This window comes from Grus americana, chromosome 1 (genome assembly GCF_028858705.1).
Source record: "Grus americana isolate bGruAme1 chromosome 1, bGruAme1.mat, whole genome shotgun sequence".
Classification (NCBI taxonomy): domain Eukaryota; kingdom Metazoa; phylum Chordata; class Aves; order Gruiformes; family Gruidae; genus Grus; species Grus americana.
Window position 1 is genome coordinate 69,223,297 of NC_072852.1, and position 24,319 is coordinate 69,247,615.

Consider the following 24,319-nt stretch of genomic DNA (forward strand, 5'->3'; position numbering starts at 1 on the left):
CCGCGCACACTGCCACTGTCGTGTAGGGTGACTTCCCCCAACCAGATTTTAAAGCCCTGAGACTGCAGTGCCTCCTATTAGTCTTAGCTCTTTCCAACCTGACGGGGAAAAAAAAAAAGTGAGAGAGGAAAAAAAATGAAAGGAACTCAATATAAGGACTCATTTTGTATCACTGGAAGTGGGATAAAATGCTGTCTCCAGGGGAGAGCGCACATTGCCATGGTAACCTGCTCTAACCCGTCACAGTGGGTATTCCTGGGCGAGGAAGATGACACCGGAGGTCGTGCATCCACAGTGCCTGTGGATGGTGTGATCCCTGCCATCAGGAAACAAGCTGGCAGCCAGCCCAGCTTCGCAGGGTGTTTCGCTAGCAACCTGTGTTCAGAGCCCAGCACACACTGCAGGTGGACCCTGCCAGAGCACGTCACCTCTTCCCCCTGCTCCAGCTGGATCCCGATGCCTTCGGTTGTCTCACCGCCCTCCTGTCAGCTGCTGCTGGATCCCTGTGGAAGTGATGCATGCTGGCTCCTCACCCCCTTCTGGTCCCAGACAGGCCATTGTACTGACCCATGGGCACACAATACCAAGTCTTTAATCAAAGCCTGGAGGGGGAAAATCCCTCCTGACCTACCCAGGGCCACCAGAGGCAAAGAGACAGGATGCTCTGGACTGTTTTAGCATGACTTCCCTTTCACACAGGGAATCATGGGACAGGGGAAGATGTTCTTCATGAAGCAGAAGACCAGATTGCCCTGGAAGAAGGACTGGGAGAAGCAGTCCACCCACAAGTGCGCGCACACATCGTACCCCCACTCCCAGCACACTGCTTGCGGGAAAGAGGAGGAGGAGGGGGGCTGGCAAAGATGTGAGGAGGAAGGACTCTTCCCCCATGCACTGTATAGCCACTCCAACCATCCCATCTGCTGCAACCATAGCCCGCTCTGAAGGGCAGAACTGGTGCACTGCAGAGTCCGTATGCGTGTTACTGCTGCTCCACATTCCCAGCAAGCCAGGACTAGACTCTGCCTGCTGGATCCAAACCTCTCCCCCACCTCCCTCTCAGGGGAACTTCTCCCTTTACCATACTGGACTCCGCAATCATACTTGAAAAGGGACTTGAGTCAAAGCGGTATATTTATAGATCTATATTTTACTTGCATCAAATAACGGTGAAATATTGCACAAAACAAATGGGATCTATATATGTGTGTGCGTGTATGTGTGTGCGTGTGTGTGAATGAGAGAGAGATTGTTTTTAAGGGGATAGACTAGAGGTAAAATGAATGGGAGAGGGAAGCAGGGGAAAATGCAGGGGTTGGGGGGTGAAATCCTCCTTTCCCTGCACCTTCCCTGTGACCTATTCCTGCCCTGAACAATTTTTCTTTGTTGCTAATACTATTTTCTATATCTTGTGTTGTGGGGCTGATGATGACCTTGCCCATCCTTTCCTTTTTGTTTTCATTTATAAGGCAGAAAGTCTGGATTCCCCCTAGACAAGGGACTGCTATGTTTAGAAACCCACCCAGGGAAGGAGAAGAAAGGAAAGGGGAGAAAAGAGAGTTGCTGAGAAACATGATGGCTGGCTGCTATAGGTAGTCTCACTGGAAAGCAAATACTGTGCTTGGAAGGACAAGCAGAGTATCTTAGAATAGTTTGAGTTGGAAGGGACCTTAAAGACCATCTAGTTTCAACCCCCCTGCCTTGGGCAGGGACACCCTCCACTAGACCAGGTTGCCCAAAGCCCCATCCAGCCTGGCCTTGAACACTTCCAGGGAGGGGGCATCCACAACCTCTCTGGGCAACCTGTTCCAGTGCCTCACCACCCTCACAGGGAAGAATTTCTTCCTAATACCTAATCCAAATCTAGCCTCATGCAGCTTAAGGCCATCACCCCTTGTCCTATCACTACACTCCCTGATAAACAGTCCCTCACCATCTTTCCTGTAGGCCCCTTCAGGTACTGGTAAGCCACAATTAGATCTCCCCAGAGCCTTCTCTTCTCCAGGCTGAACAATCCCAACTCTCTCAACCTGTCCTCACAGGAGAGGTGCTCCAGCCCTCTGATCATCTTCATGGCCCTCCTCTAGACTCACTCCAACAGGGCCATGTCTGTCTTGTACTGGGGACCCCAGAGCTGGACACAGTACTCCAGGTGGGGTCTCACGAGAGTGGAGTACAGGGAGAGAGTCACCTCCCTCGTCCTGCTGGCCACACTCGAAATGCCCTCGTTATATTACTGTTTGCAAACAGGCTCTTACTCTGTTCCCCAGCACACTTGGAGAACAGGCTGCCCTGGTGTGACTGACCTGCTGCACTGCCCACAGGCACTCTAGGGAACATGGTACCCAGCATGGTCAGAAATGAAGCTCTCCTGTGGGATGCTGGATATAGAATGAGACCTGGTGCTCCTTATGTGCCCAGGCAATGGGTTCCTCTGGTGTGTGGGGACAGGGCTCCCGCTCTCCCTGTAGGCATGGCTAGGCATGGGGGGAATCCCCCTGAATGCACCTTTTGCTGCAGGCAGGTGCCTGCCCTTAGGAAACGGTCTTCTGGGGCAGGCAGGTCCAACACGTGCCAGGGTGATGTAGGGGCTGGCAGGGCCACCAGAAACACCCCTTCTGCTCCCCCCACTCCCCCCCACACCCACCTGTGGTACAGGCAGGCACATTTCTTGCAGGGAACAGATGGCACTTGTGATTTCTTTTTCTTTTCGTTACTGTTTGAGGGAGAGCAACAAGATTTTCTAAAATGATTGAATGGAGGTTTCTTTGGCATGAGACAGAAAATTTTTAAAGGTATATTATATTTCTGGCTTGTTGTTACAGAAGAATAATAAAGAATGTATTTTCCTATGCTCCTTCTTGTTTCAATGAGATCTCTGATAGTAGCCTCCCCTCTCTCTCCTACTCCCTGCAAAAGCAGGGATACAGCCAGCCAAACAAAAAGCCCCTGAGTTCCCACATATGTGTATGCTTGTCTGTACACAGTGTTCAAACTTGGAATGAACATGCACATACATACAACACATATACGCTCTGTCAGCGTAAGCCCTAGGCAAGCCTGTACCTGTAGTCGGGGTGAGGCTGTAGGACTGAATACACAGTCAGTCAAGGTGAGACCCTAGATCTAGAAACTCACACACACGCAGAGTGCTCCAGGGACACAGCCAGACAAGGGCGATTGTGTAACAAGGATAAGATACTGTGGCAATCAGCTCATTACATAAAAGTAGAAAGGGCCAAATTAATCCCTAGTGTAAGAACGCAGAAGCCAATAGAGTTATATTCAGGTCAAATTTGATTCCAAAAGCTTTTTTTTTTTTTTTTAATTAGAGCATAATGTTCAATAAAACTTACAGTAACAAACAGTGAGCTATAGGTTCCTACGTCTCCAGATTCCTGACCCTCCTGTGCAAGGTTATTTTGAAATGAATGGAAATTGCTATCTAATCCTATTGCGCCCCCAAGTACACAAGCTATCACCCCTCGAGCTAAAAGAGTCTCTCCACCAGCTGTTCACTGGCTAGGTCTATCACACACACCTAAGAAGTTTAAATTCCCCACTTCTCTACTTTCAGTGCTAAGCATACACAATTCACCACATACTCTTCCTGTGAGAAAAAGCTCATCCCGATGTGTGTGGAACCACAAAAGATGTTAAACCCCGTCACAAGCAAACCCTTGTGCCTCCGTACTCACACTGTTATACTCGGCCACCCTGTTATACTCAGTCTGATCTTCAGAGAGAAACTGGGAGCAGAACCCAGATACTCTTAATCCACTAACAGCTGAGGCATCTGTTCTGCTGAAAAGGTATGTGCCGCAAGAGAATCACCATTATTGTTTAACAGTATGGTGTCTATGACATATAGTTTAATCTAATTTTGCCATGTAGGTAGAGGAGCGCACACAGATACTACTAAGCAGTTCATATAATACCAGAAATGTGGAGCAGAAAAAAAGCAAAGCTAACACACTCATCTGATGACTCTAGGCTTTTTCAGTTCATGAATTATTTGGGAGCAGGCTGTGATTTTCTGCAATTTGATTATTATAATTTGCTTATTATTTGATTATTTGATATTGGCAAATGTATTTGCCCTGCATATATATCTAGTCAAGCACACATATAACACCATATATATACACATGTAATTACATACATATATATATAAAAAATACATGTAAAATATACAAAATAGAATTCCTCCTCAGTATCTTGTTCATCAGCAGCTTGCTGTGCCAGCTTGAACAGCGTTCGCTAGCACTGATTGGAAGCACAGGTCAGAGGGTCAGCTTCTATTCTCTGATTAGATAAGAGCAAGTCCTAGCATGGGATTTCTGAGGCCCAAAAAGCCTTCCCTCCGAGAATACTGTGCAATACAGACAAAAGAATAAGCATTCCCTGATGAGTACGGTTACAGAATGGAATGCAAGTAAATAAAGATTTCCTGTGTCATTTTGGGGAGCTCCACATCCGTAGCAGCCCTGGAGATCTGGGGACAAGGCAGCATCCTCACAGCTTTTCTCCCTTCAGAGGCTGGGGGAGAAGCAACCAACAGGGGCTAGACCTCTCCTTCCTACCGTGGCACTGTGCTGCGGCCAGGCAGAGGCCACGTGCAGGGCACTGGGAGCCAAGGAGAAAGCAAAGTGCGAGGCTAAGAATAACTCTGCCTTGCGCGGAGCTTCTGGGCCAGGACAACAACGTCCCACTCTTTGCTTGGGGCTCCAAATTGAGATTTGGCCCTTCACATCTGCTTTTTCTGTGTTCTAACTTGGGAATAAACTTGTTTGTTAGAACAGCTGCAGAAAATCAACTCGTAAAGGGCACCGAACGAGTGACAAATGCAGGTATTTCATTTGAGGAAATATGCACAGACGATACACTGAGATATTCAACCAGCTCTGCATAAAGCTCAAGGGAAATATCCAGAGTAACAACAATGCTTTGCATTTCTATAGTGCTTGCCTTTAGCAGCTCTCTGGGAGCTTGCAAACATTAATGAATTCACAGAGGCAGAGATTCAGAGAGTATAAAGGCCAGAAGGGACTTTAGATCATCCAGTCTGACCTTCTGCGTATCGCACGCTACTTGGAAAGTGTGCAGAAAAGAACCACAAACGTTATTTGAGGGTGGCAGAAAACGCCTTGCTGTGAAAGGCTAAAAGAGCTCAATCTGTTCAGCTTATGAAACAGAAAATAGAGAAGTTATCCTGTAGAAAGTGCAACTGCGAATGTTTACATGCAGCTAAGGAGAATCTTCCAGAAAGGCATCTACCTTTGATTTAGAAAACATTCAAGAGATGAAAAACCCCCTTTTCCCTTGGTACCTTACTACAATAACTATTCATGCTCACTGTTAGCATTCATGCTTAATATCTCATTTGAATCTGTTTGGTTTCCTGCCACGGGTTTTTGTTATGCTTCTCTCCCCTAGATTAAAAAAACCCCAAATGTTCAGTAACCAGCATCTCTCCCTGTGAAGGTACTTTATACTCTAATCAAATCATCTCTCAGTCATCTTTTCGGTAAGATAAGCAGATTGAGTTCATTAAGTCTTTCACTGCAAAGCATTTCCTCACCTCTGGAATAACACTGCAGCACTCTTCCCGATTTCTTCTCCTCCTTTTAGAAGTATGCTCCTCATCCATCAAAATCTGTGATCTGTGTTGTAGATACTACCTGACTATTGCCATGCAATAGTAAATATCACCTTTCCCTACTCCTCCCCAGCAAACAATGTCTCACAGCACACTTACTAGGCTCTGCGAACGTTGTTCCTACTTTGAAGATGGAGGCACATGGAAATGCTGGGGCAAAAACGTAACAAGTCATTTTGAGGGAGCCACATTATGGGAAACTGGCTCTGATCCCACTCATGAGCACCTTTATAGTAGTATAAATTCACTGGATTTTAAACAAGAACCTCCAGATTTATGCAATTCTTGGCAAGAGAAAAATCTAGCCCTTTATTTAAACTGATGGTCCCCTTCTGGCAGTCTCCACTTCCTCATTCACTCATGGTCTCATATGGTTATCTTTCACATCTCTCCCACCGGACATAAATGTCTTTGATTCCCCAGTTATTCTTTCTCTCTCCCCCTTATTTTCATCCTCTTGTGACTGATCATCCCCTTTTCAGCGACTGCCTCTGACCAGCTGCTTTTCAGATTCTCCCTTCTCTGATCTCCTCAACTGTCACTTCTCAGCTGCCACAAAACACACCAGCCCCCACATCCCCATCTGCTTTTTAAAGGCTTGTTATCATAAGCAGGGGCTTGTCCGCTCACTCTTCTTTGCTTTGAAAAACCCAAATCAATCAAGAGAAACCACCACGCTGTTGAATGTTGAGAGAGGGGTTTAGGTCAGCCCTAACTTCTGGCCTTCCAGGTGCTGTGCTAGGGCTTTCAGCTGCATTAACAAGCATATTTTAATTCAGTCATGACTAAAACCATGGAGCGTGTGAATTATATGGTAAAAAGGCTCAGCCTTGTACCCAAAGGGAGCGCTGCGGTGAATGGGGAGCGCCCTGACTGACCGCCAAGCGGCTCGCTTGCTTGCTGGTAATTGTACTGTGGTATGGTGAAACAAGGGACTTCAGCTGTTCCCTGGTGATGGAGAAGGGACTACAGGCTAGCGGAGTCTCAGGTCTTTCTATTCAAGGTACCACCACCACCTTACAGACTTTTCAAGCTCCAACTTAAACCCATTTGTCTTTTTACCTCAGATTCTGGCTAAAGCTGCATTACCCTAACAGCTAGAAACCCTCTTCTAGTTTTCCACCCTAAATATTTCCATGGCCCATCTATACTACACTGCCTTCATACAAGCCATGTGCTTTAGTTTAAATGTTTCTTCCAAGATGCATTTATTACAGCAATCCTATCCACTGAAGCCTTGGTTGCACATGGTTAAACAAGCAGGGCTCTCTCAGGCTCCTCTCACAAAGTCAGGCTTCCTTTTCCTCTCATCTTCTTTCTGTCCTGTCTGTCCCTGTCTCAGCTTGTACTCCTTTGGCCAAAACTGTAACACAAATTAGAGGAGAGGTCTCACAGGGCTTTGGGTAGGAGCACCAATGCATCCCTACTGGGAACACCTCTCCAGGTATGTTCTAGGGCAACTTTTACTTTGTCCACAACTGCATCACACTATCACTTGCCATCATCCTACCATCATCTCATACAGAAGTTCTCAGCATTTTTCTCCTGAGCTTTCTCAGGATACGTTTACCACTGAGTCCACCCGGCTGCCTTTCAGCAAGGATCTCAGGGCAGAACTTGGCAGATGACAAAGATTCCCTGAATTTTATGTGGGCATCAGGGGGCAACACAGCCTACACTGAGGATCCTCACTGAGACTTGGCAAAATGGGCCCAACAGTTTGCAGAAGGACAAGGGCTGCCTCCAGTCTTGCTTGCTGTGCTCTCCGCCAGAGCTCACAGAGTTCCCAGCTTACAGAAGATTTCTAATATTAGTTCTCAAGCATATGACCTTGTCTGTCGTACTACTAAAATTCATTCTGTTTCTGCTACTCCTGCCAAGGTCAAATAAGGCTTTTCCTACGATATCCTGGTCCTTCCCTGTATCAGCAATGCCTTCTAGTGTTGAATCATCAGGACACTTCCTCACTGCCTATTGCTATCTGAGGCAGGGTCTCAGGTTAATGTTAGCACAGACTAATCCCATGGCTGACCATGGGGGAGTGCTACAATTAATCTTTTGCTTGATAGGTGATCTTGCTGCTGCCATCTTCCCAGACTGACTTCTATCTCCCTGCCTCTTACAATTCCTCTGCCTTTCCTGATCTCCTCCAGTTTAACTAACTGTTTCTTACGTGGCACCGTATCAAGTGCTTTACTGAAATACAGAGATGAGACCTTTGAAATTTCTTTTGCCTTTCAGGAAAACACTCACCTGAAAGAAAGCTATTGGGTTAGTCTGGTATGACCTAGCGTTTGAAAACTCATATTGTCTGACTCCCTTTTCCCCTAATCACTTGGTAATAATCATACTTTCCTTCAAGATCTCCTCTAAAGTGCTACAAACATTACAGAGGTCACACTTACAGGTCTGAGACTGACAAACTTATTTCTCCCCATTCCTTAAGCCTAACTGCTGAATTTTCACTTTTCCAGCCTGCATGGAGTCACCACTGCGGGTAGAGTTGAAAAAAAATCCTTGCTATAAGCCTGTGTTTCCACATGCCAGCTCTCCCTGGGGCTGGAGAGCCCCCAGGCCCAGCACCGTGAGTGCACTAAGCAGCTTGAGCTGCTGATTCCCAGTAGTCAGCTTGTTTCTTTCCTCAAGGACAACATTGCTGTCCTTATCAATAACTTGGGCGCAGAGTCCTCGTTGGTTTTGGCTCAGACTGTACTCTCCTTGATCTTGACTTCACTCTTACTGCCCAGAAGTGGCCTCACTTCTTATCTTTTTTTTTTTTCCAAATAGCTGAAGAATCTTTTGCTATTTGTTTTAATCTCCTTTGCAAGGTCTAACTCAGCTTGATTTGTAAGCAATCCTCACTTTATCCCTGGATTTCCTGACCTCTAAGACACTGCTTTCTTTGCTGTCTGTTCTTTTTCCATTCCACATAGGCTCTCTGCAGAGCCAGCTTAAGGAGCCTAAGCAGTTGCCTGTGGTGGCAGACAGATGGAGGACAACAGAATCAGGCATTGCCATTTACTAACTCCTCCCAGAAATGTGGGCTCCAGAATGTCCCCGAAAACTGAACTGCTCCCTCCTCACACTCTAGATTTTGCACTGCTGCCTGTGAAAGCAGTGCCAAGAGCCAGCAGCAGACCACCCCTTCCCACACCCTGGCCAAGCAGAATTGTCCACATCCTATCATCTCCTGCACACACAACATCTCTCCCCTGCTTTCCCACTGCCTTGGAAAAGCCTGGCGCTTCCCAGGGCTTCCAAGCAAGGACTTCCAGCCAAGCTCCCCAGCAGGCAGAAGCAGGACAGCCATCTTCCAACCCTCCTTTCTTCTCACACCCTCCGTGCCTCACCACCCAACAGTGGGCCCATACCCACTGCAAACTACCCTGCATGCAGCACCTCCACTTGAAGATTTGCTGATAGACCTCATACAGAGCAAGGATAGGGAGAGAAAAAGAGAATGGCTATCAGTACAGCCTCTGCATGGTACAGATGGTTAGTGCACAGCGTATGAGCATTATGGGGGAACAAGGAATATTGCCGGGAATATTATTGCAATAAAGCTCTAAGCAAACTGGTCTGATCTCATAGTTGACCCTGCTTTGAGCAGGAGGCTGTCTAGAGACCTACTCAGGTGCTTTCCAACCAGAATTATCCTATGGTCCTATGAATGGACTTCTGTATCCCAGTGAGGGAAAGGAGGAGAAGCAAAAGGTCTTATGAGGGGAAAGGGCTGGTAGTAGGATTCCCATTACATAGCTTTATGATGAGATTTGCGCCTTAAGTGGTTAGGTAGGGCAGGACTCAGAGGAACTCAGGAAGGAAACAGGCTGAGTTTGGTGGTAAAAGGAATGTATCTTAGGAGTAGACTGGAAGTGTCCTCAGATCTGCTAAGTTTCTGTGGTTCTCACCCCGCTAAACTTACCTGTTTGTGCCTTGGCTGAATTTAAGCCAAACCATGTCACAAGACATTTTCTATAACCTCCTCTGCTGTAATATTTACCCTCTTCATCCTTACATCTACAGACTGCTTCTGTGATCACTTTCAGCACCTTCTTACATGACTTTGCTCCTCTGTTGAACTATAGGTCCTAACACAGGTCATGACATCAATTACACCTATGCTAAGGCTATGATCCTTGCACGGACAACATTGCTTTCCTCCATATACTTTAGATGCCTAGATGTGGGCTGTTGTGGGGGGACACACGTGAGTGAGGCAATGCACCGGCCTTCCAATCACACAAGATTTAGGTTTGCACCCTGCTTGGTCGGAGGTGTTAATCCCACTTGCTTGACAGTCTGTGGATCTTCACACAGCTCCGAATGGAAGGTCCTGGCCCATCCATGACCCTCACAGTTTGTCAGTCCCCCTGAATACTCAGTGCATACTGACAGACTCTACACCCTGGGTACACTTCCATGTCCACACAGATTACTCATGTACATACCTGTGTGCATACACACAAAACTCATGTGTGTATGTAGCCCCACCACAGACAGAAACCAGTGCAAATCGCTCTGTGAGTATATGCGCTTCTGCACACCCCTGGTTACACATGCAGACGGGTAGCACAGCCACACAACGCACTGCAGAGAAACCGCACAAATCCCCTCACACATTGTACATCTAAACATACTCTACATGCAATGCGCTCCCACGGGCCCACATGGCCCCGGGCAGAGATACAGGTCCCTGCTGATGCTGGCTAGGTAGGAGTTAATGCAAGAGAGGCTGGGAAGGAAATTAAAAGCAGAAAAAAAGTTGAAAGCCCAGCACATGATTCTTCTCCTATCACATCTGTGAATCCTGGAGCGCGAGAGTAATTGTCTGCAATGAGTCAGACCAAAAGGCACAAGGAAATGGTTACCATGACAACCCGTGCACTGCTCTAATTCAGCTCAGAATTAAAATGATATCAAATAATTTGCAAGCAAAGGGAACATGGCAAAGGCGCCGGGTGCCAATCTAAAAAATCCAGCTATATGCAAGCCTCTCCTGAGCCAGTGTCAAGGGCTCTTTTCCCTTCAAGCGTGACAACCATGGCAATCAGAGGAGCTATAGAGGCGGCAGTGACGGATAACCTTAGGCTAGAAGATTTCTGCTAAGTACAGGCAAGAACGGGCTCCTGGGCTGGAGCTCCAGCCTGGAACAGGCTCCAGGGCTGGGGATGGCCCGGAGAAACGCCTCACCAGACCCCACAGGAGAAATCCCATGGCTCACAAGTTGAGATGATGTCCCATTGAGAAAATACCCTGCAACAGCTGGTGAGGGCAGGGTCTGGGCACAGGCACCCACCAGTGAGGGAATTTGCTCTGTGCTGGGCGAAGCATTGCCCGCATGGGCTGAGGAAAGGAAGGCTGATTCACTCCATGTTTTTTTCCCAGTAAGTGGTGCAGCATGCAAACTCTGGCACTCTGCTGAGACTACAAAGAAATATTTATTCTACAGAATTGGCTGTTGTCCTCACTTTTCCCCCAACCAAGGGCTCCTCCCCAAGGCAACAGGCAATATCCACACACACAGGGAGGAGGCACAATCCTCATGCTGAAGATCTCACAGCCTACACAGACAGCAGATACAACATGGCAGAAAAGAAAGTTGCTGATGTCCAGCCAGGGTGTGCAGAATGCTATGGAAGATGTCTCATACTTATTTTTAGCATTCTTCTGAGGATAAAATAAACATATTTGACTCCTTTGTCATCAGTTACTGTCTACGCATGGAGACACCTATATGGAGTTATGCAGGCAGATGCTTGCTCTTTCTGCCTGTTTGCTGACCTGGCTGGAAGATAACCACCTCTGAACTGGGAACCATGTTGCCCCAGCACTGATGCCAAACCTTGGCAAAAGGCAGAGTTTGTAAGATCAGAGCCAGTGCAAAATAAGGCAAACACTTCACTTTTGTCTGGCTCATCAAACAGCTTGTGTCTGCCCCAGAAGCACCCCAAATAGCAGCCTTTATGCTTACAGGTCTCTCCCCCAAGGCTCAGTATGTAAAGCAGAATGCAATGGATGGCAGGCAGATTGGTGGATGAAGGATGTAAGAGACACTGGTTTTAGCACACCAACGGAGCATTGGCTCAACCCTTAGGCCAGCCAAATGTGTACCGACTGATAATGGCCTCCAGACAGACATCCTGAGAGGTGGGGAATGCACGGCTGCTCTTAGTACTAAAATGATCAGCATTTCTGCCTTACTGAGTGCCCCTAACACTTTTATGACTGAGCTCCAAGGCACAGCCCCTTCAGATGTCTCTCATTTTATCAGATCAAAGGGATGGCTGCGAAACTGCTTGGGCTTCAGAGATTGCCAGGGGGGAATGGCATCAGGCAGAAACCAGACGTAGCAGGTGGTGGACTGAAAACAAGTCTTCCTTCTTTCTATCCATGCTACCACTGAATGCAGGGGAGACATGGTTTCCATAAAGGCACCCGGATGATGCCTTGGGAGCTCACAGAAGTCCCTGCACTGAGACAATGTTGGCACAACCTCCAGCATTAAAAGAGGGACAGCATTCCTTCTGAATACTGCAGCACACATTCAAGAGATTGGCTGCTCTCAGGTTTTGTATGGGTAACATTATGCGGGTTTCCAAGCCAGCCTAGTGAAATAATTTTAATTCTCCAGCTTGGATGCAGGTATTCCCATGTAAAAGATGCTTATCTTATTGTATCTTATTTCTATGCATTTTTAGCAGCTTCTACAGGTGCAACTGTCACTTTCTAGAGAGAAGGTTGAAATGTTTTATCCACTCAAGCAACAAAACTGTAGGAATACAGAATTGTGTGTAGATTAGTTTGAAAAGATGCCACAGCAACAGAACTGCTGAAAAAGCCACCTGCACCTCCTCTCCCTGCTTGCTTGTAACAGACAGCAGGTAGCCAAAATTGGAGACCAAGGAAGAGGATTGGAGTGATGTCAGGCTGGCCAGTAATTGCTTTTCAAATGAAAAGTTTCTGTTGGACTGACAGAGGTTGGATTTTAACCAGCGGTATAATGGCAAAATTACTTCCCATTATCTATTTTTCAGATATTTTAAAAAAAAAAATCTAAGCTTTTTTGAAAATCTGCTCCTGCCGCGAGTACAGAGCTCTTCTGAAAACCCTGGCCGTAATAACTCAGTGTCCCAAAACACTCTCTGTAAAATAGAGACAATATTTCTCTTCTCTCACCCTTCTTTGAGCTTGCCTAGGACTCTCCCCAAATACAGCTGTATATACTGTTGGTGTCATTGGATAACGATTTCACTGTGATCCAATCACTGCAGATAAGAACTAACAGTAACTTCCAATATAAACAGAGGAGAGAGGTATCGTATAAAATAAACCTGCATTTCCCAAGTGCCCATTTGGATTTTTTTTATCAGGCATCACGGAGCCTGTGCATGCCCTGTGGTTTGCTGCTATTGGCCATTTCCCATCCCTGAGACACGAGGATCGTGGCAAGGAACCTAATGGAAAGAAACCCCTACCTACCCCTGTTGGGACTGGGAGCCAGCTGACAGCCACGTAAGTCGAATGGCGAGAAGCTCAGGCAATGAAAGAGACGTCATACACAGCCCAAAGTGACAGCTAAACTCCTGCACAGATTCCAGCAGTTTCACTGGGGCTTTAAATCACTAAAAGCTTCTGTCAGCAACTACATGTGATTTCTGCTGCGTATCCCCTGAGGGCCAGAAAGCCCCAGGCTACTGACTCACGGGAGGGAGCAGATGACAGTGCTATCTGGGGCAGGACTTGGCTTGGGGAGAGTGCCATCACAATTCCTTATTTTTCATTTCCAACAAAGTTAGTGTGCGTGAAAGGTACTGGACTGACATCCCAGGAGAATAGCTGCCTTCTAATTAATTATAATTAATCATCCAGGCATTACTTAATGTTTGCATAGTGCTTTGAAGTGCCAAAGTACAATATAGCAGGTAGATATTATTAATTCAAAGAAACAGGTATAGCCAAGCCAGGGGTAGGTTTGCCTGTGTGGCTTCCCATTAAAGAGACCACACCAACTCAGCTCACGCAAGTGGACCCTGCCTCGGCTCCACCATGTCCTCCAAAAGACCTGCGTGTGTCCCCCACGTGCCCCAGGTACGGGGGCTTGGCCCGTGGGGGAAGGAGAGAGATGGGTGAAAAGGGGAGAGGGCAGGGTAGGGCAGAGGACACCACTTTTCCCTCCTGAATTTGGCCACCTCCCCACCTGTCCTTGTGCAGACTAGCCTCTCTAATGGTGACAGGAGCATCTCAGTCTGCCCCTCAAACCTGTTCTGGGATTCCCTACTGAGCCAAGTCAGACCAAAAGAGGAGGAAGGAGGCCCCTGTACTCCCCTTCCATCTCTGGCCTCAGCCCTCCAGCCTGGCTGCTCTCTAATCCCAGCTGGCTCCCATGCTCCCTCATGCCCTGACAGCGTCCAGGCCTGTGTCATCTTCCTGGACATTTGATTTTACCAGTTCGCCTTTCTCCGCCTTGGCTGGAGACTGCCATTCAGCTGCCAGACGAAAAGGGGCCCGACGCTCCTTGTCGCTGGCGTCCTCCCCACAGGGGCACTGGGGGTGCTCCCTCCCCACAGGCATGGCCATAAATCCTAGAGCTTAATTTTTCACTGCATGCATAGTGAACATTTCAGAGTGCTTACAAATCCCCCCCAAGCACCTTCAAGTCAACCAAGTGACAGTAACAATCAGTGACAGAATGACAGGCCAGTTCATACCACTTGCACTTTTACAGGGGCATGTAAAAAGCCTCTGTTGTTCCCCTTTTACAAAACTTTAACAGCATTCACCCACAAACTACAAGTCTATGCAGATATTTGGCTTTCTGGGAACCAGTGCTGGGTACCAAACTGAGTTCTGGTAGTATTCTAACTCTAAATGAACACGTTATCAAGGCCACTGAGGGCTGATGCCATCAGAATAACAATAACAACAATCTGCATCCCATTCTGCTCTGATTGCCTCTTGCTGTGTCTCCACTCACTCCCTGTCCTTCACCTCTCTCCTGTACCGAGGATGGTATTACAGCATTGCCCAGCATCATTTGCGCTGCAGCCTCTGCTGTGGGGTGAAGTTCCCTAGAGTCAGGTCCTAGCCACTCAGGATGATTATGTTAGTGTGAGGGGAGATGAAGAGAGACCTGCCTCCTTACTCTCAAAGCTGCTATTCTCAAGATCAAACAGTACTGCAATAGGTACTGTGACCACGATTATTTTCTTTTCTTCTTTTTTTTTTTTTTTTAAACCACTACTGGTATTATGAAAGATTCAGATGATGAACCTAGTCATTACTGGAAACAAAGCAGATGGTAACATAGTACCTTTTTGCTCCCTGAAACCCCCAAGATGTGTTGTAAGCTTACACCCAAGCCAGCAGATGGGACATACATCAGCAAACCCTTGCACTGACACTGAAGTCAATGGGGGCTACAGCTGGGGACTTGAAGGCTTTTGGACCCTGTGGGAGAAATTCTTTTCCTCAGTGCTGCCTTGCAGCCCATACTTTAGATGAAATATGGGTAGTTTTCCTCAACGCCTAAGAAACAGAATAAAGAATGAATGTACGATGTGTGGAAATAAGCAGAAGATGCTTGTGGTCAGGTGACCAAATGTGCCTGCTAGCGACAGGGACCGTGGCATCTTTAAGGAATGAAAGCAATTGAGAATTCATTTCTGTGTCTCAACTTCTGTGGTTACCAGTGAGGAAACTGTTTTGTTCTGCATCATTTCCACAAATGACAGAAATTTATCTTATTGTTACTGTTTTAACATGACTTCTTTCCCTATCCTCTGCTGCTTTCTCCACCCTCCTCTTCCCTCTGCAGAGGATCCTGCCCCTTCACAGCATGTCCACACAGACAGTTGATTCAGCATTCAGCATAACTGAGGGGGTGGAAATCTCCACAGGGGTTGTGAAAAGTGCTGCTGACAGAAAAGAAATGGCTCCGTCAGGGGCAGATCCTCCTGCCACTTCTTCTTGCTCCAGCTCTTCCACCCAGAAGTTTCCTTCCTTGTATTTATGCTGAGTGCCAGATGAACTGCTTGTGTGCCTCTGCTCTAACTCACAGGTCAGGAAAGGGAAGGAAAAGAACCATGAAAAAATCTTTTTTTTTTTTTTAAATGTTTTTCCTCCTCCCAAATTCATGCCTAAAAAAAATGCCACTGTGCTGCACAGAGACTCTTGGTAGAGTTTCAATGCTATTTCACTCTCTGCTGGGTATATTCATAACAGTACCAGCTAGTATCAGTTTTGAGAGCAGTTTCTGTGAACCAAACACCTATTTAATATGAACTTTACTGAAACCATCTCTGTTTCACAAGGGTCTCTGGACAGACTTCATAATCATTTTCTGGCTTTGGGCTTGAAATGGTGGCATATGAGTGAAAAGTGCTACTTCATAACACCCCTCCTTCAGCTTACAAGTGCTTTCTCAATGCCCAGGTGATACTTAAAGAGTAGCACTCTCAACTGGAACTTACTGAAAGCCTGGAAATTAAGGAACTCTTCATCAGTAGAAGTTAAACTGCCATAGTTTTACTGACTAGTAGTATCGAAGACCATTCATTGTATCCTACCTAGCCTAGGCAAAAGCAATGGCTGACTCTCTGATCTGAAGGTATCTGCTATGTGGCCTTCTCTCTACTGGATACTCCTATAACAAAGTAATTGTTTGGTATCTATTCTATTCAGTCATTCCTTCCACCATACAGGACTCCATTAACACTAACCATTCTTTCACAAGCAGCTTTGCATCTCAGCATGTTTCTGGAACAATTACTCCATTACCTGTTCCATCAACCTCTTCCCTTGGTCAATGCTTCCAGGTCTAAAAAAAATTCCACTGACCTACATCTTCTGTTACCCCAGTACTCCTACACAGAGTATTTAAGTTGAATACGATGTCAGCATTATTGATTAATGTTGCTTTGTTTCGTTAAACGGCTGCTCTGTTTCACTTCTGAGGTTACTGTACTTCTGTACAGGCTGAAGCAATTGCTGCAGAAAATGGTAAAGCTTCAAAAGCTTTGGAGTTCTGTTGGAAATAATGTAATTTACAAATTCTCCAAAAATAGGCACAGAGTCTAGTGAAGGTCTGTCAAAAGGGGTTTAAAGCACAGATACAAAGATAAGTTTGGCAATCTATATGCCTGAGTTGGAAATCTAGCAACAAGTCCATTCCACCAGCAAAAGCTATTTTTTCAGCTGAGATAACGATGGAGATGCATGAACATGCTGTTCTTCCAAAAACAAGTGTCTCCTGCAAACAGTTCAAAACCTGCACAGACTTTTCAGCCTCCTCATGCTCCAGAGAAATAGTCTCAATCCACAAATTCACCAGCATCGAAGATGGGAAGCTTCCATTCAAACAGCCCGTTTCCCTTTCAAAAGCCTATCAGCCATTCAGTATCTGTTCTAATATTCTCTGTTTAGCCTACTTTTCAACATCACAAGCTATTGTGGCTCCCGTCATTTCCCTTGAATGACAAGCTAACAGCTCTCAGCTCCCACTCTCAATACAAGATGTAACCATTTCATTCAAGATAAAAAGAGAAACCAGAATGTCCTACCTGCAGCAATACCCATCTTCCCATCCACAGACACAGCCACAGCCGTGCTCACTGTCACCACTTTTGGTAGGCCACCTCCCTCTGTCAAGACACAAATAGAGCAGGCTTGGTTAGCTTACTACCAGAGAAGAGTAAAACACAGTGGGAGCAGCTTGCTCACACACTTTCGCATCCAGGCCAGTGTGTACATATGCCTCAACCCTGAAACATCTAAGAGTTTGGAGGACTGCATCTTTCAAGACACATAAGCAAGGGGCTATGAGTAGATTTTTTTTTTTTCTTCTAGATAATGTCCCATGATAAAAGTAGCATCCTTAACATAAAATGTAAAGGACTGGCCTCCTCAGTTTTGGGCATGTAGAGTTTCTCTTAGGCCAGAAAGCTGCTCTGCCTCATGCACCAGCTGAACTCTGTAGACAGAGGAGAAGCAGGACAGGTAATTCTGACACCAACTCTCACACACCAAAGGCCAGGCTTACGCCTAGCTCTGTTACCCAAGCCAGCCCAGCACTACAAACTGGAGAGACAGACACAGCACTTCCAGGTACTTCCAGGGTGCACTCCATTTTAGAAACGAAGTCTTCTGGGGCTTTGCTGCCTGAACTCTGTTACATCCCAGGGTCTCCCAATTATTCTTCAGCTGCTGCTTTAAGCATCCTGAAGGTCCCGTGTCACATCTGCCAGCCCTGCACAGATCTCTTAGCTCCCACAGGACATTTAAAATAGCATGGCTGGATAGGTTTAAGCAACTGAACCCCACCTCCCCTTTCTTTGTTAGTGCAGTTGTTTCAGCCTGCAATTGTCCATGTGACAGATTCAATTTCTGTATTTTTTTTTAAGTGATTAGATTAGCTTCAGCTGGGGCACCTCTTTTGGAACTGCCAGGGGACAGTTTGAAGGTCAGCACAATCGATTTAGCCTGCAACTGATTCCCTCCTCGCACGCTGTACGGAAGTCTCTTGCTCAGGCAGATGGGTCAGGGATTCTTTCCTTCCCAAGAGCTCCAGCATTTGTTACTGCCTTCCATTTCTGCCTTCATCCCTGGGGATGGTACCCAGTGTGTCCAGAGCATGATTCAGTGTCTACCACAGTTTAGTCTGGAGTCTCTCACTTTTTTTTTTTTTTTTGACTGAAGCCAGATTAACTTGCTCAAGGATGTCAGAAATAGCAAAGCCCTTGTGAAACAAATACCTGGCCAACTTATGCTCACATGCCTTGAACCTGATCCTGCCTTTATGGTGAACCCCAAATGTCTTGCTCTTCCTAGGATGGGACAAAGAAGCAAAATACACTTAGCATCTCTAGAAAAAATAAACACCCCACACATGAGAGATTTGGGCTGTAAGAACAGTTCTACTGGACTTGCAAACCTTTCCCTGCTGTCATCCTCTCTCTAGGACTTTTGGACGCTGGAAGGAGGTGCCCTGCATAAATTATTTGGATGACCTGCAGCCATTCCTGCTAGTTTCCTTCCCAACAGGGAGGTCTTCAGGCTCTTCCCTTTTATGTGATGAGAAGGGTATCTGCCAGGAAAACCCAGTCACAGGGCAGGCAGGTAATGAGTCACATGGAAAGCATGAAAAGGGGACTTTGGCATCTAATCATCAAGAATTTCTTAAGAAATTGGGTGGCCTGTTCTGGCCAAAAGGTGTGGCACACCTACTTCATTGGATGCCAAGGAAGGGCCTAGACTCTGCTCTGACAGTGAAGCACTATTATTTCCTGGCTCTTCACAGGCATCTTGTGTGATCTCATGGATCACAGTCTCTCTATGCCCAGCTGCTCATCTCTAAAGAGACAAACCATCACCTCTACAGCTTAGAGCATAAGGTCTTCAGGGCCAGGCACTACTTCCTACATTGTGCCTGTAGGGTCTCCAGGTGAATGGGGTCCTGCACTTGATTGAAGCTTCTGACCAATAACCGTATAATACAAAAAACAGTGGCAGCTACTTGTCTTTTGTGTTTATCCATGCAAAACTACCTGTGACTTCTAAGAAAGCAATATCAAGCCACAATCCCAGTGTTTAGCCAGCAGTGACTACTCGGGCCAGGGTAATGGCTGCCTTAGGAAGCCCCACGGAGTGTCACTGACTGGTTTTCTAACCCACGCTCTATTCCAAAGAGCAAATGCTGTGGCATGCAGGGGAGTAAAACGTCCCTCCTGCCATGCCTCCCCCTCTTTCCACATTTGCCTTTTAAGTGAGATGTAAGGGTGCTGGGCAGAGAGAGGTTTTCATGGAAGGTTTCAAGTATTTTCTTTTTCCAGTCCCTCTCCCTTTACATCCTAGTTCATCTCTTGCCTCCCAGTCTGGTTTTCTCCTCTTTGCTACTTGCTTTCCCACCCACCAGCCTCCCACCACTGCACCACAAAAAGCTTTAACAGCTAAAGTGCTGAGCTCCGTGACAGAGATGGAGTGCTAGGGGCCAGGGAGGAGCACAGAGGGGATTTCTGCCTTCTGTGTAGGAGTCTCACATGAGTATTTTGTTTTGATTGTTTCTTTCTAGACTCTCCTGTTCTCTTCCAGCCTTTGAGGAGGTCCTGGCTGGCCCTGCAAACTCACAGGAACCAACACCCTAAGCAAGAGACACTGAAAAGCCATTCCTTGCTTACCTCTCGTGTTTGAGCTCCTTAGCTGGGCAAGAGGTGCCACAGTCTAGCAGTATGATGGGACAGGGGACCAATGAGACACGCTCACCAAGAGGAGGCTCTGGAAAAGCCCTCCCTTTTCCTCCACCATCTTCTATAACAAACCCATCCTTTCCTGTCATGGGAAGTGGTGATGGAAAAAAGTGACACCCTCTCAGACTTCTTGACTGAGTGCTTGCTGATCCCTCATCAGTCCTAGCTGTTACTGTCATCCAATTCTGATGATGCCTAATTCCTTCTGCGATACCTTTCCCTTCTCCTTCTCACAGCTCATGTGTTCTCCAGCCCCACAAGTACCTTATGGTCCCCCACCACCTGCCTCCCTAAATCCTTTGGTCTACCCAGGCCCTGCTTTTCCATGCATCCTCTGCAACCTCACGTTATGCAGCCCTGACTGCCTTCCCCACAGCCTGTAGCTTTGTCTTTCTGCTGTGTCCAGTATCTTGGCCATGACTCCTCTACCTCTACACTGGTGTGAGGATAACGCCAAGAAGCCAGGTCTCAGCACTTCCCGCTAGGCAAGAGGTGGCGATAAAGGGATCAGGATGAGGTGGTGTGGGATGCAAGATGCAAAAGGCTTTCTCTTCCCCTTTCCTCTGGTGTTCAGGCTGGGGTTACCTGAATCATCTTCTGAGACAATGCTGTAGATGAAGCTCCCAGGGGGATGCTCGGCTGCCCGACGGTACCACAGAGGGAAGTGGTCCATGGTGAAGATACTTTCCTTGTCCTTCCGTGTCAGGAATTTCCTGCCGGGAGAAAACCCAGGGCAGCCTTTGTACACGGTGGGGAGGAGCAGCAGCCCTCCTCGGGGCAATGCAATGGTACCCCTGGGGCTGGGCACATCACCTGCATCACCTGGGGCTTCCTCTGCGGTGGAGGGAGCCCGGGGATCCCCGGGCGATGGAAACACGCCAGCAACAGGGTTCTTGTGGAGCACCCCTCGGCCCCGGGGACTCTGGGACGGTTTGTGAGGCTTCCCTCGCTACCCAAACCCGGACGTGGCTGCATTGCCCCCCTGTGCCTCGCACGCCCCAGCAGATTCGGGTCAGCGACCGACCCCCGGGACGGGCTCAACGCTCCCACCGGCAGCCGAGCCGGGCCGAGCCGCTGACGGCGAGACCCCCCACTCGCTCGCCCGCGGCACAACCGCCGCCACTTGCCGTCAGCCCACGGGGGTCAGCCCGCCCCCCCTCCCCGCCGCGGCCAGCGCATCCTCCGGCCGCCCGCCAGGTGCCGCTGTTGCCCCGGCCGAGGCCCTTGGCGGCGCCGCCGCCGGCCCCGAGGGCGGGCGAGAGGAGGCCTCGGGCCGACAGCAAAGCGGTAGCTGCTGCCGTGTCCTGCGGCTTCCAGGGTTTTAGTGCCTGGGGAGGGCGGGAGGGAAGATGTCCCCCTTCTCCGCCTGCCCCGCGGGAGGCAGGTTACGCCGTAAGGAGCAAGGGGCAGGGCCGGACGTTGAGAAGTGAGGCATGGCGGGCATGGGCAAGTGAAGCCACTCTGGCCTGTGGCCAGTCGGAGTCTGTTAATTACTGCGGGAGAATGGGGAGCAGGTGAGAAAAGGGAATTAGGCAGTCTCCTAAAAACAAACCAACCAACCCAACAAAAAACCCGATGCTGCTGCTGTGGCTAAATACTGAACTCCTAGAGATGCACGGACTGAAGTACTTGAGGCAGCGGGTGCTCCTGAAGGCAAGAGGGTGAGTCCTGAGGGCATGGCAAGACAAGCAGTGGGTGCTCAGGAGAGACCTCGTGAAAATCAGGTCATTGGCTTCCCTGGAGGTCCCTACGTCTTCCCTGACAAATCCCCTTTGTTTTCAGGCTCTTGTTTTGCTGTATATTTTGATATAATGATAATTACTAATTTATACAGTTGCTTCCTTTCAGGGGATTCCAGAAGCGCCTCTCGTGTGATGTGCGGGGGTCTGCCAGCGCAGCATGGTGACTGCGGCTGTTTAAAAGCACTAACGATGCTCTTGATGAGCAGTGTGGGATAGGGAATCATCATATCAGCCTTGTGTAGCACACGTTGTTTTCTCCCTTGTCACCAGAACCCGACTACTCCGACTTACCCAGTCTGCCTCGAAAACATGAAGAGTGTCACCTTTCAGGCACAGCAGAGCTCTCTGCCTTGAATGTATGACTCTTATTTGGGGAACTCTGAGACAGTGAAACAGCTGCCAAGAAGCTAAGGACCACCACCGACACTGTCTCCTGTTCCATCTGCTGGTGTGCCTCTGTGACCTGTCCTTTCTTACAGCAGCATGCACCAGCCTGTGTGTTCAAAACGCAACAAAAATGCAAACTATACCCTTTCCATGTCAAAACTCTCCACTGAACGCACACTTTTGCCTTGAGGGAGAGGACAAGAGAATGAATCATATATGACAGATGTCAGTCACATCACTTAATGCCTCACTGGAAGGCACTGGGATACTACTGAGATGTGGACAATGTAAGAGGCAGAACAGAATAAACCTGGAAGAGGAATTGAGACAGAAAGATCAAACCTAGCCAAGCTGGAATGTCACCAGGGCACTGGAGTGCAGAGCCTCTGCACTGCAAAATGGTCCTGGGGATATATAGTAACCGTGGACATTTTCTCTGCTAGCTGACTGAAGTCAGGGAATGATTGAAGGTTTTCATTGAAATGAATGCACTTTAGGACACTATTTTAAGAAAAAAGGACCATAAGAAGACAAAGGATCCCTACTACCCCAACTCTGTAAATCAGCACCCATGCCACCAAAGTGTTGCTTCTTTCTTCTTCTGTCTCCCCAAATACATTTCTAAGGCTGGTGGTGATTTTGTGCTGCCCCTTCAGAGTCACTGAGACAACCCCCTTAGCGCAGTCTAGGGACTTACCTGTTGGAAATTTTCTCAGAACCCACGTATAGGGCACTCCTCATGAGTCCAGCCCGAGTGCCCAGAAACGCCATCTCAACACCTGCCTCAGTCTCCCTGTGGAACAGAAACACACAAGCAGAAGCAAACAGTTCTCAGAAGAGCAGCCATCTCCCTGCCCCAGGGTGAGGACCTTTCAAACTAGAAGCCACGCCTGGAGACGTGGTCCCAAGTAAGTAGACTTCTAAGTAGACCACAAGCTCCTCTCCTCCTGCTAGCCCTGCTCCAGGCTGCCCGCATGAGGCTGAAGTGAGGGAGAGGGACTGCAGAGAGAGAACGGTTGCCTCAGGCATGCAGGGGATGGGCAGTAGATTGATTTGGGCACACCTTGCTGGAGGTATCAAGGGTGCAGATGGGACAGCTGGATGGCGGAGAGCCTGCTGCAGTGTGTTGGCCTTAAAGTGAGGGGGGGGGTGGTGTTGCTGTAGCCATTTAAAGATGTGCTGATAATTGGGTGTGACAGCATGATTGCCACTGGTTCAACCTCTGTTAGTGGTAGGGATACTGGTAACTGAAACAGGGACAGGAGTCTCGTGGCCATGCATCTGTGCAAGTAGCACGTTGTCTGCTGAAAGAAGATTTGTGTGACATGATGCTAGATACTACAAGTAACAGGTGCCTCACTAGAAATAATAGAAAGTTGTTTGCTGAAGCCAGCCTGCCCACTCCCTTTCTGAGGCTCAGTCTGAAGCCATCACCAACAGAGACTAGATCAAACTCCCTTTACTTCACTGCTGGAAAGGGAGCACATTCCTGGCCACCTGGGATGGAACTTCTGCTACAGTCATATGGGAAGTTGAGCCAAACCATGCCGGTGCTGTTCAAAGGGACAACTGAAATGGTCTCGGCTGCCCTGAGATATCAAACTCTACCAACTAAAGAGGCAAATGCAGTGCATCTGAGCTAGGTGCTGCAAAGAACTGATGCTGAACACTCCTTGCAGTGACACATCTGGATCACTGCTGTCCTCCAGTGATATTCAGGCGAACTCACCAAACTAAAGGCTCCCCTGAGAAGGCCCAATCTGCTGGAGTCCACTCCTGATAGATGCTTTTTGAGTTATTTCTAAAGTTACGGAGCTATTTCTATCAGCTTTTGGAGCTATTTCTAAATTTTTTTATATGCTGTGCAAGAATCTGTGACTGTTTCAGGCACTGCATAAGGCCACAGCATCTGGAGATGCATCTTCAATGGTGTTTTACTCATAATTATTTCTCATACACTTACATAGACATATTGAGGGCTAGTGTTGTCCAGTAGGCTTCCATGGGTGCAGTGACCACTGCATCAAACAGCACTTCCTGGACCAACTCCTCATCACCTAAGAGGAAGAGAGAACAAGAATCAGACATCCCTAGATGTCTTAGAGAGTTCCTTATTATGGAGCATTTGCCTGGTCCAGGACAGTGAAGCAACATAGCACAAAACCAGGCCTTCCCTTGCAGGGCTGAGAACAGGAACTACCAACCTGGATGGCAGAGAGCTTCTAGGTTTCCTGTAGAAGGACACCAGACACCCTGTTCTACTCTAGAAGCTTCTTCAAAGCCCCTAG

The 24,319-nt window shown here is 47.7% G+C and overlaps 1 protein-coding gene across 1 annotated transcript in view; it reads right to left on the minus strand.

Annotated features, from left to right (window-relative positions):
• CACNA2D4 (calcium voltage-gated channel auxiliary subunit alpha2delta 4) overlaps window positions 1–24,319 on the minus strand; it is a 130,958-nt gene that overhangs the window by 50,442 nt on the left and 56,197 nt on the right. The window contains 4 exon segments of the mRNA XM_054816835.1: window positions 17,221–17,301; window positions 20,488–20,615; window positions 22,729–22,824; window positions 23,995–24,088. Coding sequence (XP_054672810.1) covers window positions 17,221–17,301; window positions 20,488–20,615; window positions 22,729–22,824; window positions 23,995–24,088 — 399 coding nt within the window.